The 18,315-nt window shown below is 38.8% G+C and overlaps 2 protein-coding genes across 3 annotated transcripts; one reads left to right on the top strand and one right to left on the bottom strand.

Annotated features, from left to right (window-relative positions):
* LOC109723251 (zinc finger protein STOP1 homolog) lies at window positions 9,885-12,250 on the top strand. 2 transcript variants are annotated; one of them, XM_020251562.1, is made up of 2 exons: window positions 9,885-10,190; window positions 10,564-12,250. In XM_020251562.1, the coding sequence occupies exon 2, from the start codon at window positions 10,616-10,618 to the stop codon at window positions 12,044-12,046; it is 1,431 nt and encodes a 476-aa protein (XP_020107151.1). In that variant the 5' UTR covers window positions 9,885-10,190; window positions 10,564-10,615; the 3' UTR covers window positions 12,047-12,250. The 2 variants fall into 2 exon arrangements, with proteins under 2 accessions (XP_020107151.1, XP_020107152.1); XM_020251563.1 differs by having other exon boundaries at window positions 10,569-12,250.
* LOC109722819 (FHA domain-containing protein PS1-like) lies at window positions 13,460-17,122 on the bottom strand. The gene is made up of 6 exons (XM_020250969.1): window positions 16,749-17,122; window positions 16,431-16,618; window positions 15,066-16,319; window positions 14,827-14,983; window positions 14,353-14,741; window positions 13,460-14,072 (listed from the first exon to the last, which is right to left on the bottom strand). The coding sequence occupies exons 1-6, from the start codon at window positions 17,047-17,049 to the stop codon at window positions 13,821-13,823; spliced, it is 2,541 nt and encodes an 846-aa protein (XP_020106558.1). The 5' UTR covers window positions 17,050-17,122; the 3' UTR covers window positions 13,460-13,820.

Here is an 18,315-nt window from a genome sequence, read left to right on the forward strand (position 1 = left end):
CGGCGTCTTTACTTTTATTAGGTAGGAGACGTAGTGCTTCAATTCTTCTCTATAAAGGTAGTAAGCTCGTTAGAGTTAGTTTTAACCACTATCGAAGACCCCTTGTATAAAACATGGAACCATTTTGTATTTCACAAATAAATTTGTTACTTTTCAAAATACGATCTAGAAGACTTAATTGACGGCATACTTCAAGGATTTAGGACATATCTCCGATCATATAATCGGGATTATTACAGTTAAAGTATCTTAACACTTCACTTTCTCTTTTCTTGTTGGAGGTGAAGCTTACCGGAAGTTAACTTTTTACGGTCTAGGAACACCTGGTCTTTGACCTTTACACGTTCTCTGACTAAAGGAAGCTACCCGCTGACGTTCTCTACGTAGTATGGTACCAGGAGATCGTTAGCCGTGGGGTTATCGGAGATGATAAAAAACTAAAACTGATCGGAAAAGTTAACGGAATGACCTTAGTCGAGTTAAACTTTATCTTTCTTCACTCACAAGATTAGTAAATTTTCTGGTGTGATGGAAACAGTAGTCTTAGTTAGAAAATTTCGTTATTATAGTTTACTACACGTGTCGTATTGTCACCTCTACTAACACAAGAGGTTTTGGCTTCTGTTTTTTCTTATCAATTTCTTCGTAAAATATGATCGAAAAATTCAAATCATTTTATTACATTTACTCTACGATATTCCTTGGATATATCTCGGAGTACTTCCTGAATCGGGTGACGTTTGTAGTTTAATCAGTTACACCGTAGTGTAACGTGTGCTTTCTTTTAAAGGACTATGTGAGTATATGGCTCTAAACGGTTAAACAACTTTGTTTACAAAGGGAATACCTTTCGGTCACTATTAAACCGGAAGATTAGGTACGGATGTACTCCCAACAAAATGTTTGATGACCCGTTCAATCCCCCAATATGTTCGATGCATTTAACGAACAGTGTGTGCGTGTACGGTTAAAGTCAGAATTGTACAGATAAAATGGAATAATAGTTTGTCCAATCCAAGTTCACTGAGTACAAAATTTTACACAACGTTGTTGGAGATATACTAGAATTTTTAATAAAAGGTGGCTTAGGAAACATGTTTCCTGTTGATGAAAGACTCACGATGAAATCAGATTTAGTCGTTTATACGTCAATTCATGGTGTGTTCCTTTATGTTCGCGGCGTGAACAACGCTTCGTTTCTCGAAGAACAAGTAATCGTGGTTTCCAATGTACTTTCCTAGTCTTCGGCAACGCAGTTAAAGTCCTATTTATGGTTCTTGTAATTACGATCGTTTTAGCCAAAGGCACGTGTACCCTTGCGGCTTTATTACCTACTAGAGGTTGGTTAGAGGTGATAACTCCAAAGTGAGGCTCATTGTATATATGGATGAGATATGTTTCATCTTTAGTTTTCTTTGCGGTACTAAGGTGTGAGGTGAAGTTCACCTGGGAGTAATTTCATAGCCTTCTCGTGTTGGTGGCTGAGGTGGTAGAATTTAGTGTTTTCCTCTTCTTTTTCGTCCCGTTTCCCTTTGTTTTGGACGATGTAGGTACTTTCTACCGCTCCAGTAATTACCGCGAATCCCGTTTGGGAGGCCGCTCCGATTATTCGGGCTAGACCTCGTGGGAGGCTGGGTTTATAGCGCAGGCCAACGACGAATGAGACCGAACGAGGCTCCATCTCCTTTTCATTGACTCGCTTCACTGGTAGTAGCAATCCAGTGCCTTAACTCTAAATCTCGCTTTTCGCGTCTTCTTCTTCTTCTTCTTCTTCTTCTTCTCCTCCTCCTCATCACCCTCTCTACTGACTACTCTCTCTCTCCAGCTAATCGCAATGGCTTCCCTAACCACCTCGAGCTTTTTGGGATCTCCCCAGCCTCTGCTTCTCGAGAAGCGATCCTGGTCTCTGCGCTCGAAGCAGGAGTTGTAGAGAGGGGAAGCGAAAGAGGAAAGAGGAGAGGTCGCAAACACGCTGAGCACACAATTGTCCGGGCAATAAGTTATTGCCCGGCCCAGCCTGGGCGGGGCAAACGATGTCATGTGTTCGGCATGATCGGATGATCCGGGAAATTGTCCGGTATGTACTATCCCGATTGGAATACCCGGCAAGACCCTCAACCTAACTCGGCATTTTTTCACAATAATCTTACTATAGGTATTTGATGGCTGGCAGGAGTCTCGTTCACCTTTTCTTAAACCACCAATCATAGGCTCTAGGTTCAACCTTAGGATCAACTAAATTTAAAGATCGATTTAAATAAAAATTTACTTTATTTGCTTCGCCCATCGCACGATGGATAGTGAGTTTCTTTTCTTACTATAGATATTTGATTTGTTCAGAACATAGAATCAACAAAATAGTGCTTTGCTTAGTTTAACATTGGATGTAAGAGTGGAGCATATGAGGTGAAACCTCAGTGTAATAAGTTAGTTGAAGGGCTAGATTATCTATTTCTGAGATCCTTAGAGATTAATTGTCGAAGTTGAATGACGATTTGGGGCACAAGTCTGCACTTACATAGAAGAATTTTGGTTTTTTTCCCTTTTTTTAATTCTCGAAGTTCACCGAAGCATCTACCGTGTAGGGTGTCGAAACGTTCTCCTCGTGCGTTGTTAAGGTTTCAAAGTAGAGTTCATTGGTTAAACCGAATAAATTTAGTGTTTTTAATGTGTTCTCTAACTTGGTAGTTATTGTATACTCGTGTGGGGAATTAAAAATTTTTGACCGTGTCGTCTTTTTTCTTACAGTGTTTTTGATTTACCCTGAAGGTTTGGGTAAAGAGGGGTCTTGTGTGGGTCTTAATAATAATAATAATAATAATAATAATAATATAGACAATAAAAATAATCATCATCATCATAAAAATGAGAGGAGTAAACCTGGGTTAGAGAAGTAGTTTAGGAGCATGAGAAGGAAGAGGTGTTCGCGGCGTGGGTGAGACGGGGAGGTGTAGACGCGCCGAAAGCGCTCGAGTTAGAGGCGGAGGAATTAGTCGCTCAAGTTCAGGTTCAGGTTTGAGTCCAGGTTCGAGTTCGAGTTTGAGGGGAGGTGGGGGAAGGAGTTTTGGAGGTGCAGGAGTAGGTCCAGTAGAGGGGGAGAGGTCGTGAAGAGAAGCTCATAGGCGTCCTTGAGCAGGAGGTGGAAGAGGCGCAGCTTAAGGAGCCGCTAGAGGTAGTCTTCCGTGCCGAAGAGCAGCGGCAGCCGCGGCTACGAAAGCCGCAGCTTCGACAGCCTCCCCCCGGCGGCGCTGCTGTGCCACGGAAAGAGCTAACACTACTTCAGCGGCAGCAGAAGCGGCAGCAGCCAGCCGTCACACCTCAACGGCTGCTAGCTCAAGCTCAAGAGCTAGCACTACTTCGGGGCCAGCCTGGCCTAACTTGACCGGACGGCTCGGCTCGGTCAGCGGCCGGCTCAAGCCTCCGTCGAGTCTAGTCCATCCGTCCTCTTCGTTGGCGAGAACAATGCGAAAGAAAGGGGACGCAGATGTATAGCAATTTCATCAATCCATATTTACGTGCCTCTGGGGAGTTGATGACACGCAAAACTTTACCCGGGGAAGTTGATTATTAAAATGATAAACTCCCTAGAATTAGTTAGTTTAGCTTTTAAAATGATTTAAAATGACACTAAGGTGTTTACTTCCACGTTATTATTTATTGAATTAATAAGTTTAAAGAAGTAAATTGACCAATACCACCCCCTAGACAAAGTTGTACCCAGAATAATGCAGAAAATAGTTATATCAAAGCTTTAACCTTGATAGTGTTTGCAGAACACGTGTATGGATACGAGAGCGATAAGAGAAGGAGCTAGTAGGCTGTTATGTGCGAATCCCAATCCCAAGGGGGCGAGCGCTAGGGCGGCTCCTGCTCCGAGCAGCAAAAGGGCGGTTTGAACCCTAAGTTTAAGGGTTGCCAGCGCTCGAGCGGCTCTAGGTGCACCTTGCAGGGGTCTAGCGTTAGGCGCCGCAGCTGCTCGCTGTGGGTGTGCCGCTTCGAGGCGTCCTAGCGCGCGAGCAGCGAAGATCTTATCACATCTTTCTAGAGCAGCTTGCGCCGCCGCGGGGCCCTGTGCACATGCCGGGCGCACACGAGGGGGGCCGTGGGGAAGCAGGAGGTGGGGTGCTAGTGCGGGGCGGGGAGGTAGCGGCCCCTGTACGGGCACTAGACCACGTGGACGTCCGTGTGGTGCGTGGCGCAGGCGGCGCGCGCCTACGGGCGGTGCACAGGCTGGTCGAAGGAGAAGGTTACCTTGTTGTGTAAAAACCTCCTCGAGAACAAGGGCCCTAGAAGATCTTCGGCCCGAGACACAACCTGGAACAGGTAATAACGCACACACGCACTCTCTCTCTCTCCTAACTCTAATTCACCCAACTTCTCCTCATTTATTCACAAAAATTCTCTCACCACTCCACCTCTACTAGTAGTAAACTCACTGTACCACACAAAGTTTTAATTCACTACCCACAATCTCTTCCCTTTCTCAACGTAACCAACCGTCCCTTATTACTAAACCTTTCTCCTTAATTCGTTTCGTCAATCTCATCCAAATCAACAAATTAGAATCGTGTACTAATTAATTCTCCCCGTTCGAAATTTCTCTTCCCTAAAATATTTCTAGTGATTTTCCCTTATTAGTGTACACTACATCTTTCCTCCTTCCTATTTGTCGTGACAACCAACGATTTGTATAGCGTCTCAAAGTGAGTTCCATGACCTGAAGTTAACCGATATTAACTAGAGTTAGTATTTTAAACAACGTTAATTAATCGTGTACGTAATTGTTTGTCACAAAAAGTAAAGATAGTTCAATAACAGAATTTAAAATTAATTATTNCTCGAAATTAGGCTCGCTCGAGCTCGGCTCGAATTAATTTCAAGCCGAGCTTGAGCCTAGATTTAGGCTCGAAATTAATTTCAAGCCGAATTTGAGCTGACATAAGCTCGCTCGAGCTCGGCTCATTTCCACCCCTATTCAGAAGTGGTGGAGGACAAAACAAGCCAACTAAGCAGCTCTTCGTTTTCTGCTTTGTTTTCTGCGTGTAAAGAGACAGCATTATTGGATTTTCAATAGATTCTCTGTTCATTTTTTTCTTTTTTAACTAAGATATAGAATTTGCAGTCGATTTGAAGAATATATGCTTCACCTGAAAGGGACAGTGAGTGCTCAGTAGAATGTAAGATTTAAGTAACTCAGATAATTTACAATCAAACACCATTTAAATTGGGGATAGTTAGCATGCATTTACATTCCTACCAAATTTGAATTTTCGCATTTTTTCCTCAATGTTTGCAATTTTATTTCTCCGAGTCGAGTAATGTTCGTCCACATGCACTAATTTTTTACCGTTAAGATTATTCTGTTTTTTAAGAGTTTGTAGTCTTGGAATTTTTTCAATTGACGCAAAGTTTTAAAAATTAGAGAGATATATTTAATCAGGTACCATGTAATAAATATATAATTTTATAGATACTATTATACTTTTATTATCAAAAAAAAGAAAGTTTTTTTAAGGGGAAAAAGATAAAGAAGCTGAATAAAAAATAGGAGTGCTTGTGAATTTACAGCTCACACGCGCTCCCGAGTTAATGAGTCTTTGGTCAAACTCTCGGACCATTGACTCATTCCACAACGAGAACACTACGAGCACGATATATGGTTTTTCTTTTTTTTCCTGCCGAAAAAAGACAACGAAATTTCTAAGTTAAAGAGGTCAAAAGCAATTTAAAAAAAAATTGTAGATCAACATCCGTGTATGTATTCGTGTAAAACGGAAATGTCGCTAAAGAAGATCAAGAGAGAGTTTTAAGTTGTAAATGCGAAATGTAATGTAGTAATAAAGGTTTCATATTTAGCATCTCTTGGTGGTTCGACGAGTAATTCGATCAAAAAGTTTCAACAAGATTTTGTTCAATTTCTTTTTAACGTAGAATAGGTAAAGTGATAATGATTAGTAAATACGAATTGGTTAGATACTCAGCATGTCAATATTTAGAATATTAAGAGCAAATTAATAATTTGTGAGTAGAGCGAGGAACTTGTAAATTAGAGGAGCAGTATAGTGGGCTTCATGGCCCATGGCACAATGGGCCAGCCCAAGGCCCAGTAGAATCTTTCTTTTTGGGCCTTTCTGAAGGATAGTTAAAGCTCAATTTGGTCAAAGTGCGTAAATGGAACTGAAAGGCTCTTCAGCTGAGTTCTGTTTGAAATTAAGAAGAGGACTATGAATTAGGGGTGTCAACGAGCCGAACACGAGCGAGCTGGTCTGGCTCGTGTTTGACTTATTTTATAAATGAGCCGATTCGGTTCATTAAAATATCGAGCCGAAAAATTCAACTCGCGTTCAGCTCATTTATTAATGAGCCGTACAAGAACCGGCTTACGGACAATGAGTTAAAACAATTAGAAAGGATATATATAGAAAATAAATTTGTGAGATCTTACTCATTAGATTTTGATCTAATGGTTGAAATTTTACAAACAGATGGGCTTTTTTATATTTGAGTTGGACTAAAAATCAAAGAATAAAAATATGTATTATATTTATATATAAATATTAAATATTTATATAAATATAAAAATATATATATATCCAAGCTGTTATCGAGCCGAACACAAACGAACTGACCCCAGGTCTTAGCTTGTTTATTAAACGAGCTGAAAAACTCAGCTTGCTTAGTCAATTTGATCTCGAGCTCATTTCGAACCAAACACGAACCGGCTCGAAAACAGCGAGCTAGATTATCCCCCAACTAGGAACGAAGTGGACTATAGTAGATTTGAAACATCCTTTTTAATCTATATTTGGCTCAAATGTGTTAGAAACGGCATTTCTATTTTAGAAAAATTGATAATTTTTAAGCCAAATCAAATGTGAAATCATTCAATGAAACTTCTTCCTCTACCGCCACCAACACCACATCGTTTGCTAATCGCCGTGATGTCACGTAACCACCTTTAGTGTTTGCACTACAATTCCATCTTCTTCTTGTTTGCATCAACATGACCACACTAACGACTACCACAGTTGTCGCAACTTATCGCCATAGTTCTCTATATGATCTTCTACGAATATTGTTAGTGTAGTAATCTGTACAATGTAAAAGAAAAAAAAAAAAACGATGAAAGAAGCAACAATAACGAATGAGATTCAATTTGTCGATAAAGAAATGTAACAGCTAAAGAAAGTGCAAAAAAAATTCGGTTTGATTCAAATAAAAAAATATATATTTATATGGAGAACTTGAGCTGATTAAGAGGAACCCATACTCAACAATGATTAGTTTGGTTCAAGCAAAAAATGAGAAAAATTCGGTTCAATTTAAGCAAAGAAAAAAAAAATATACGGATGATTTGAATTGTTTTGGGATGGAACCCACATCCAACAACGAAAAAAATATTACCCTATGACAAATTTTATATATATATATAGAGAGAGAGAGAGAGAGAGTTGACAAATTATATAAATATTATCATGAAGGTGGTGCTTTTGAGTTTTTAGCCATTGAATGATGAGATGTGAGGTTGAGATGATGGTGGTAGGTGGAATAGTGTTTGATCCAAAGACTATTAGCAATCAAGGAGTAGATCCAAGGGCTAGAAATTTAGAAGTACCAAGGGATTGGTACTTCTAAAAGTATTCTAGCTGTGCTCTTACAAGCACCAAGCACTTTGTGCTTGTAAATTTTTTACCGTTATATCTATGCCTTTGATCATTTTTATCCGTTAGATTATACTATTCAACCAACCACCCACTCAACCCTAGGGGGCCCACATCATCCTAACCGCACATTCCTTAATTCAAGGGTCAAAAACTTACAAGCACCAAGTGCTTAGTACTTTTATAAGCAGCATAGCTGGACTATATATATATATATATATATATATATATATATATATATTCGTATGATTCATCATAAATGCAAAAACTCTCAAAAGATAATCAGATTATAAAAAAAAAAAAAAAAAAAGAAAAACTGGTGAGGTTACCTGTTGGCCAGCTTGGCTGAAGTGTCAAAGCAATAATGCCAGGAATACATAATTTTAATGGTGACAACCAAGCAAGATAAAATAGATGGTGAGCAGCAGTGACCACTGTAAGCCATTTTTAGGCCATTTTGGTCCCTGGCAACGAACTTAGTCCCACTCCTCTTTAATTGTTGGACTCTTCTTAGTTCCCCCACACCCCACACGCCAGTAGATCCAAATCCACACCTAAATCCAATCCTCCTATATCCACTCATTAAAAAAATTATTTCTAAACATAAAGTCAATGAGAAAAATATGTCAGATTCTTATTGAACTCTGACATGTAATTTATCTTCTTCAATATACCACGTATTGTACTTTTAATTTGATACAAAATATACATATTTAATTTTCCTGAAAATTTATGCTGTTAGCACATAAGTACTTCTCGGATAAAAATAACATACACTTAACTCTTCACGAGGAAGAAAAAAGAGTAGAAAAATACGGAAGTGCATTTGGTTATTTCATTATTTTTTAACATCGTAATCTGATAAAATATTTTTGACCTTTTGAATAGGGTTAAATACATATTTCTTGATACTACCTATATCTAAGAAAAAATTTAAAATATTTAGATTTTTTTTGTGATTTTATTCTTCTTGTTTCACACGATATCAAAGCAAAGAGTTTTGAGTTCGAATTCTATAAAACTTCTAGTATAATTAATATTTTTTTTAGATTAAATTTATTTATTAAATAGATTTAAAAATATTAAATTTAAATAAAAATTTAATATAAAATATTAAAAAATATCATCCTGAAGCAACTAGTATTTTGCGCTTCTCCTCCTATATTCCTGAGCGGAGCATTCCTAAGGTTTCATTTGGAATTGCGGAAAGATTGTGTTACGTGCGGTGGAAAAGTACAGTGAAAAAATATCATGTTTGTTTTCGTGCGTAATATTGCGTTTCGCATATCGCGATTAGTCGGTTACCATATATTTTCTACGGTCTCACCGAAAAATACAGAAACATATTCCTATATACTTTTTTTTCAATTTTATTTTATCTAATAATATTTGATAGGTCTCAGATTCTTATTGAACTCTGACATGTAATTTATCTTCTTCAATATACCACGTATTGTACTTTTAATTTGATACAAAATATACATATTTAATTTTCCTGAAAATTTATGCTGTTAGCACATAAGTACTTCTCGGATAAAAATAACATACACTTAACTCTTCACGAGGAAGAAAAAAGAGTAGAAAAATACGGAAGTGCATTTGGTTATTTCATTATTTTTTAACATCGTAATCTGATAAAATATTTTTGACCTTTTGAATAGGGTTAAATACATATTTCTTAATTCTCACCGATATCTAAGAAAAATTTTAAAATATTTAGATTTTTTTTTGTGATTTTATTCTCCTCGTTTCACATGATATCAACGCAAAGAGTTTTGAGTTCGAATTTTATAAAACTTCTAGTATAATTAACATTTTTTTTAGATTAAATTTATTTATTAAATAGATTTAAAAATATTAAATTTAAATAAAAATTTAATATAAAATATTAAAAAATATCATCCTGAAACAACTAGTATTTTGCGCTTCTCCTCCTATATTCCTGAGCGGAGCATGCCTAAGGTTTCGTTTGGGATTGCGGAGAGATTGCGTTACGTGCGGTGGGAAAGTACGTTGGAAAAATATCTTATTTATTTTCGTGCGTAATATTACGTTCCGCATATTGCGATTAGTCGGTTACCATATATTTTCTACGATTTTATCGGAGAACGCCGAAATATATTTCTATATATTTTTTTCACAACTTTATTTTATCTAATAGTATTTGATACTCTTGATGCCAAACAAAGCCTAAGGCATAGATTAAGCACTAGTCCTATTGCATGGGGCTCCATTATTCTAAGCTTTTTTTCTTCGTCTCGGCGCAAGTAAACAAAGCAAGCGCGAGGTCAAACGCCCATGAGGTAGAGAGAGAGAGAGAGAGAGAGGGCATGGGCGGAGGAGAGAGAAAGCTCTTCCCCTTTTCTGAGACGTGGGGTCATCGTGACGGTGGGTTCTATGGATTACGACGCATTAAATTAGCTATTCCGATAGGAGATCGGGGTAAGATCTTGATGGGCTCCCGCTTCGTAGAAGTTGGAGCTTCTCTTGTTCCGTTCCCTTCTTCGATCGCATCGAATCGCCTCTTCGGTGAGTTGTTTCTCAGATTTCTCTCTTTTGATCGCCTTTTTTGATGGATTTTGGTGAGGGGTATGCGAAAAGACGAGGTTTTGGGAGCAACCCGTGTGTAAATAGTCGTAGCTTTTTGGGTATTTGTTTGTGGGGATGTGTAAAGGCTAGGGTTTTGGATCTCCTTGATTCGTGTTAGTAGATCTGTTTTGGGAGTTCTTCGTGGCTTTGTTTTGATCCAAAAATAATCCTTTTTGTATGCTTGGAGTTCAGATTCTGAATTGGGAATTAATTTATACTCTTGATTTAGCTTTTCCAGCTTAGTATGTTAGTTAGATTCTGTATGAGCTTCTCTAATGCTTGCTTTTTTGACTTAATTTGTGTCTTTGCACAGAGTAGAACTTGTGGTTTCACATCTGAGAAAGAAAAGAGAGAGAGCTCTTTGAATGGATCCAACAAATAGGAGACCAGTTTATGAAAATTCGTCCAATATGGTTGACCCATCTGGAAATTTCAACCCAAATCAGCTTTACTCCCAATTTGATTCAGGAAATTTATGCTTTGATTCGAGAATGAAACAACCCCTTCTCGAATTTCCCGCTTCATTCGACAACCCAACCATTCAGCGAATCGAATCTGCTCCTTTTGTTAACAACCAGGCCATGAATTGGGATCCAAGGGCAATGCTTACCAACCTCTCCTTCCTTGAGCAGAAGATCCACCAGCTCCAAGATTTGATCCGTTCGATCATTACAGATGAAGCCCAGTTCTCCGTCCAACCGAATGAGCTCGCTGCACAGCAACAGCTCGTAACTGCGGATTTAACTTGTATCATAATTCAGCTGATCTCCACTGCTGGAACACTTCTCCCCTCGGTGAAGAATACCATCGTTGCGAATAGTCCGCCAATTCAACAGTTGGCAAGCATAATTGGTTCAACCTCGAGTTCTGGTTCAAATGGTGCTTCGCATCAAAATAAGGACTTCTCTTCAGAGGGACAAACTAATAAAGAATATGAGGATATGCTCAGAGATTTGAGTGAAAATGGGATTGAGGGCATCGACCCGATTCAGGTCGAAGATCAAGAGGTCAAAGACAGCGAAGACGGGGGTGCAGATGGAGAGAACCTTCCACCTGGATCATACGAAGTCTTACAACTGGAAAAAGAGGAGATTTTAGCACCCCACACCCATTTTTGTTCAATCTGTGGGAAAGGGTTTAAACGTGATGCGAATCTAAGGATGCATATGAGAGGCCACGGAGATGAATACAAGACCCCTGCGGCCCTTGCCAAGCCTACTAAAGAGGCAAGTTCTGAGCCGGTCCTTGTCAAGAGGTACTCATGCCCGTTTATTGGGTGCAAAAGGAATAAGGAGCACAAGAAATTCCACCCATTGAAGACGATTTTATGTGTAAAAAACCATTATAAAAGGACCCACTGTGATAAGAGATATACTTGCAGTAGATGCAACACTAAGAAGTTTTCGGTGATTGCCGATCTCAAGACGCATGAGAAGCACTGCGGCCGCGATAAATGGCTTTGCTCATGCGGAACAACATTTTCTAGAAAGGATAAGCTTTTTGGGCATGTGGCTCTTTTCCAAGGCCATACACCGGCACTCCCTTCGGAGGAAACAAAAGTTAAAGAGATCAATAAAGTTGAGGGCGTGTCCACAAAATCCGTCGAACACCAAGACGTTCTAGACATTAAAGCTCTCGATAATGATCGTGAATACTTCTCTCCTATGAACTTTGATTCGTTCAACTTCGGAGGGCTTGATGAATTCCCAAGAACGGCCTTTGATCCCTCGGAGAGTTCATTCTTGTTCCTTCCTCCTGGATCGTGTGGCTTCGATCAAAAGAACGGAGAGAACTGAATTCAGATCATTGTGGGTAACTGCGGTTCATGGAAGAAGCACAGTTGTAGGTGTATCTTATCAGTTTATTGTTTTTGCTAAATTTTGCAGTTTTTCAGCTTTTGGTGTCAGGAGAACCTTATGATTTATATCTAGTTGGAGTTGGTCTTACTCTTATATATTTGACATTTATTATTATTAATAAATGGCCATGTTGACGTATAATCTGGTTGAATTGTTCTACTCTGCATGACATTTTTCTGTTTCTCTTGATATATTTTGCAAGTATAGTAACATTATTGACATTATTGTACTAAGAACAGATTAGCTATTGTTAAATTTGATCAAATTCAGTAATCGATGACTGGGTTCAAGTGCTCCCTCTCTCTGGTAAAGTTTGCTCCGCTAATATGACCCTCCTTACTCTCTCTCTCTCAATAGTAAAGTTTGCTCTGTTAATATCACTATACTACTGAAATGGCTGACCTAAATATCGATTTTATTTCAATTATTCAGTATCTTATGGTGCCACGGATTTATGCGGAATTTCTGGGTACTTCGATAGTAATCGGAATTATTTTACCTATCTCACTGGGGACCAGACAGTGAGGCAAAATTATTAAAAAGTTCAAGACTCTCTCTCCCTTATGGTCAATGTATAGCTGGAATGTGATTGATATGTGCATCCTGAATTTTATATTAGTCCCTTCCATGGAAAAACTTGATCTAATTAGTTATCAGAATATTATTTTTCATGTGTGAATCATTGCATGATTCCTTTATTGAGAGTATCTTTTTTTAAAAAAATTGTTATTTCCTGTTCAAATTTGGCTCTTACGTCGCTTTAAGGGGTGCATTTTATCTTTCTATGTTTCTAACTTGTAATGAGCCATGTAAGCGAGTTGGTCTATAGTTAAACCATTTCTTTTGAATAGAGATTAAAGCTGGCTTTGACAGTATGGGGTTAAACCATTTGAAAATGCATTAAAGAGAGAATGTTAAGCAAAATCTCACTGTAACTCCCCCTAAATTCAGAATTTGATCTCTCAAATCAGCAGAGATATATATTGATCTAAAATTTTGCAGATTACTTGCGAGTAATTTCATCGATAAATTTGCATGACTCAAATCTGCAACAAAAATTGGGTTATATTACACAAAAAGTGTATATTTAGTAGGGAAATATCGATTCTTCTCAAGCAATGTATACGGATGACGGGTGCTCGGTAATATTCCATCTGGTAGTTCCAGTGCAATTCATGTGAAAATGGTATCATAGATATACAACACTCAATGGTACCAGAAATTCTTTAGATATAAAGACTAATAAGAATGTCTTAAATCAATAACAATTTTGTAATCCTTTCATCCACAACAAAAGGAGCCATGTCAGTTCATCATTGAGCGCCAAAGTATATATTTTCCAAAGAAAAACAGGTGGGAAAAAATGATCCAAGCTATGAATTAGGTTTTCATGACAAATCAACAATTAGAGATCAATGCATGCTGACAAACCATATGCTCAAGCATCTCTGTGTGGTTCAACACATGAGATCATCTGTAATTTCACAACATATGCTTAAGCACGGCTGCGTACACTATTTAGGTTGCAACACTGGAATGAGATGGGCATGCTAGTATCAAGTATTCTAAGAAACTGTTTAAAGCTAGAATCAACACTGGAATGAGATGGCCATGCTAGTATCAACACTGGAATGAGATGGCCATGCTAGTATCAAATATTCTAAGAAACTGTTTAAAGGTAGATGTCCTTGTGAGGAATCACAAATACATGCTACTTGACCGAGTTGGTCTGTCCGTAATGAGAATTATGTAGCAGTATGAGTTTTAATCCTCTGACAGCCTCATCAGTCTTCGCCGTCTTTCTGACATTAGGGCACATATTATAGTAATTCTTAATCAGGCCAACCTCATCCGAGCAAGACCAAGTCGATCCTCTCGGGCAGCTGTCAACCCACATGAACCTCTTTGAATATGGGTTCATGAGACTCTCACGAAATTCCTTTGGTGATTCACACAGTAATCCCTGCACACAGCACAAAAAGACTACAGTCATTCTTTTGCCACTCTATCTGTTTCAATGTACTCTAAGAAAGGTAAAAACATGCCTCCCTTCGGTCGCTAATTTATAAGTAATTAGCTAAGTAATGACCTTTAAATTCTGATAGAAAAGTACTTAAATCACATATATTCTAAAGTTTAATAATAATATCAGAATATTGAAGTTCAGTTACCCAATTCAAAATGGCTATACATCAGGCGAGGTCTGTATAGTATTACTGAACAACAATAAGGCATACTATTACCTCTGCCATGGCTTTGATTTTGAGAGTCGTGCTGCTAGAAAGAATGATAAGTTGTCCATCTTTCCTAATTTCCTTGAACAGGAGAGCACAATCTAGAATGTGATCCTCAGCTGTTGGAGAAACAATATCCATGAAATTTCCATATCTTGAGAAAGGCATGGAGCTAAAGATCTTAGTCCCGAGTTCATTATTTCCATCAATGAATTGCGAAGTTGGTGTTATAGGAGGAGTTGGCGCCGCTGGTTTAGTCTCTAGAGAGCTTTGGACATGAAGCCACCAACTTGTATTTTCCATACATTCTTCAATCCATTGTAGTGCTGAAGAAGCCTTTGAAGATGGCCTTCTAAAGAAGCTTTCATGCCGCTTCATGCAGTCAAGTTCCCTTATGACTGAAGCAGAAGGAAATAAAAACTAACAATTTGCTGAGAATAGTTGTAACTTGGTGGTGGTTACAGATAAGAAAATTCGACTTACCAATCCTAGGTATGATGAGGTGAGTCCCCTTTAGGCCTTCCAATAACTTTAGGGACCTTCTCAATTCTTCGTCGAGGAAACAGCTCGTGTCAACCACCATATTCCATACTTTCTTATCTTCTTCAGACTTATGGGGAACTTGGCTTTTGAATTGGATCTGCAAAGAATAGATAACTCTACTTGACATTCCCAAATAAAATAAAAGAGTTATAAGTAGAATGTTTTATTAAAGAACTTACAGGAAAGTTGTTGTATTCATCTTCTAAACTGTGAACATAGTTGACATTACTGTGGTTCCAATTACTCACATCCCCTTGTGCAGTATCAGCAAAATTACTTTTTCTTAAAGGAGAGCTCTCTAGTATAGGCTCCGAATTGCTCTTTCTCAAAGGAGAGTTCTCATACAAAGGCTCGAAAGGAATCCTCTCCACCTTTTTATTCATATTCTCTCTTTCAATATCAGCAGAAATGCTCTTTCTTGAGGGAGAGTTCTCGAGTAAAATCTGGAAAGGAATCCTCTCCTTCCTTCTATTTGTAATCTCCCTTTCGATTCTAGCATGGCTACTAGACATTGGTTCCCTCGATTTCTTCACTCCCGTGCTTACTGGAGCCAGATTCTCTTTCCCTGAATAAAACTCATCAACTGTGTGCCTCTTTGATTTCATGTCTTTTTGGGGCTCTGGTGTCCAGTTCTCTTTATCTGAATGAAAAACATCTTCTGCAGCATTTGCAAATAATTTCTTTATCCTTTTTTGCTCCTTCTTTAGTTTGTTGCTCGAAGAAATCTGTGGTGTTATATTTTCCTTATCGGAACCAAATAGCACTTCCTCCCTTTGCACAGAATTATTTGAGATCGATTTATCTGGCTTATGCTCCTTAAAAACTTCAGGTGTTGAATTCTCATTATCTGACCAGAGCTCATCTTCCTCAGAATTCAGAGTTGAAACAGTAAACTTCACATCTGCATTCTCCTCATCCGAAGCAAAAGTTACTTCCTCTTCATCTTCCTGGTCTTTCCCATCTAAATTGTCAAATAAAACCCTACAAATCTTTTCTTCGTTGTCGCATTTTTCATAAGTTGGTGAGTTCTCCTTCTCATTTCCAACCTCCACCGCCTCGGAGTCAAAGCTCAAATTTCCCATTCTTTCTTTGCTCCTCCCCGTGTCGACTCGAAGGAACCCAACAGACTTAGACTTGCTCCTCCTCGACAATAGGCTTGATCTTTCCCGTTTAGCAGCCGGGTCGAGATTAGATTCCATTTCCGGCGTTCGTTTCTCGACATCCATGATCAATGAATTAACAGATTCTAGCACTTGGGGAAAACAACAGAAGCTTAAGCTCTGATCCACTAATCCCTTTTCTGGGCTCTTCTCTTTGCCCTCCAACTTACACGGGGATGAGAAATTCATGTGCTCCGGCATCGGAGGCGCCGAAGGGACCTCTGAGACCCATAACCCACTTTGATCACTCATCATCTGCTGACCAATCTCCTCCTGTAATAAATCAAATGATAAAAACAAAAGCAAAAAAAAATGCTAAAAAAAATCATCATAAAACAGATTCAGAAATGTGATAAACAGGAGGGATTAATCCCAAGAAAATGCCTGATGGGTTTCTTCCTTCTCTTCCATCAATGGCGGCAGTGGGTTCTCCATCTCGAAAGCGTCGCTCAACGATAGCCACTGAAGCTTATACTCTCTCGTCGATGCGCCGAGCTTTACCGAATCCCCTTCTACAAGCTCAACAGGAACATTGGGCGGAATCTTGTTCCCAGAAATCCACGTCCCATGAACTAAATATTTGGGCGCAATCAAAGCCCCGAGAAATTACCAAAATTACTAACCAAATAACCCCAAAGAAAACAAATTTGAAAACAGTCGAAGAGAAATTTAGATAAAAAAATCGGGGGTTGGGAGATGCACCTGAGGATCGATCGGTGATGGTGAGCTTTCGAATCGAGGGTTTCGCGCGGATCTCGAGATGGAAACGGCTTATGCTGGGGTGGTCGAGGACGATGTGGCAATCGGGGTGGCGACCGATGAGGATCGGCTCCTCCTCTTCTGCAGCGGAGGCGTCGCCGCGTTCGTAGGGTTCCTCCATGGGCTCGCTTTGGGGTGGGGGAGCGTTGAGGAAGATGTTCTTGAGGACGATGCCCCTCTTGAGGACGGAGAGGACGGGGATCTTGGGATCGTTCTCCTCGGAGCTCTCCTTCGCCATGGCCATCTCAGAGAGAGACAAAGAGAGCGAGAGAGCGAGAGAGAGAGAGAGAGGAGGGAGATGATCGAGGGGTTTGGGAGGTGGTGGAAATGGAGGAGAAAGAGGTGCTGTTGATTTGGGGATTTTGAAGTTGGGGATTTGTAATCTGAGATCAGGGTTTAAAGGATTTTTTAAAAAAACGACCGTTGGTTCTCGAACGGCTACATTTGAGGTACAGTATAAAAGCGCGGATATGCATTTTCAACGCCGGATCCAACGTTTTTCTTATAGAGCGTACTTATGCTTGGTTTGGAATTATGGGAAAAATTAAGTCACGGTTCACTTAGAGAGTAAGATGAGAAAATATTTTATTTATTTTTATACGTAGTATAGTGTTTTATATATCGCGATGAGTTAATTACGATATATTTTTTACACCATTTTATTTAATAATATCAAATAGTTCTCAATACCAAATTAAGTTTTATACACAGTCTTTGAATTTAACATAGCATAGATCTTTTATATTTTCGCTAACATACTCTTTTTAAGTCAGCTTTTTAACACCGATCGTTTTTAGAGTAAGAGGTAAAGGACTTAATGATTGGTATTTGAGGTCCCAAGTTTGAATCCTAATTGATTCACATTTTCAGCTAAGTTTATTTCTAAATGAAATAAACAAAACGGATAGCATATGCTACCTTTTTCTCTCCAAAAAATAATAATAATAAATCAGCTTTTTAGCTAAATTTTCTTTTTTTAGGGATAATTTAATTTACCTTTCAGTGGTTTAAATTTTTATTATTATTTTTATCATTTTGTGATTTAGAAATTTTAGCTTAATTTATTTTTGCTTTACCATCTTGTGGCGAAGTAAAAATTTTTTTGAGAAAAAAGTAGCAAACTACATGCTTCATTCATTAGGCAAAATGAATTAAGCATACAGGATGAAAGCAACCGTGGCTTCCTTACAAAAAAGAATACATCGAAAAAAGACAAGCAGAGAAAGGAAAAATAAATAATAAATAAAAAGCGAGGGAGGTCAGGTGATCAGGTGATCAGGTGGTCAAAGAAAATCATTCCAAGAGGCCAGTAGTAGATTAACGCGCTCAACAGCCCGAGAGGGGTTGGAAAATTTATCTCGGAAGATAATATGATTCCTCTCTGTCCAGACGACCCACCAGACCGCCGCCAAAATTGTTAGACCTGTAGTTCTTTTTGAAACATCGCGATATTAGAAACCATAGACCAGAGAACCCGGACGTCATCGAGGAGTACCGTGAGGACTGCCGA

The sequence above is a fragment of the Ananas comosus genome, linkage group 17 (genome assembly GCF_001540865.1).
Source record: "Ananas comosus cultivar F153 linkage group 17, ASM154086v1, whole genome shotgun sequence".
Taxonomy (NCBI): Eukaryota; Viridiplantae; Streptophyta; class Magnoliopsida; order Poales; family Bromeliaceae; genus Ananas; species Ananas comosus.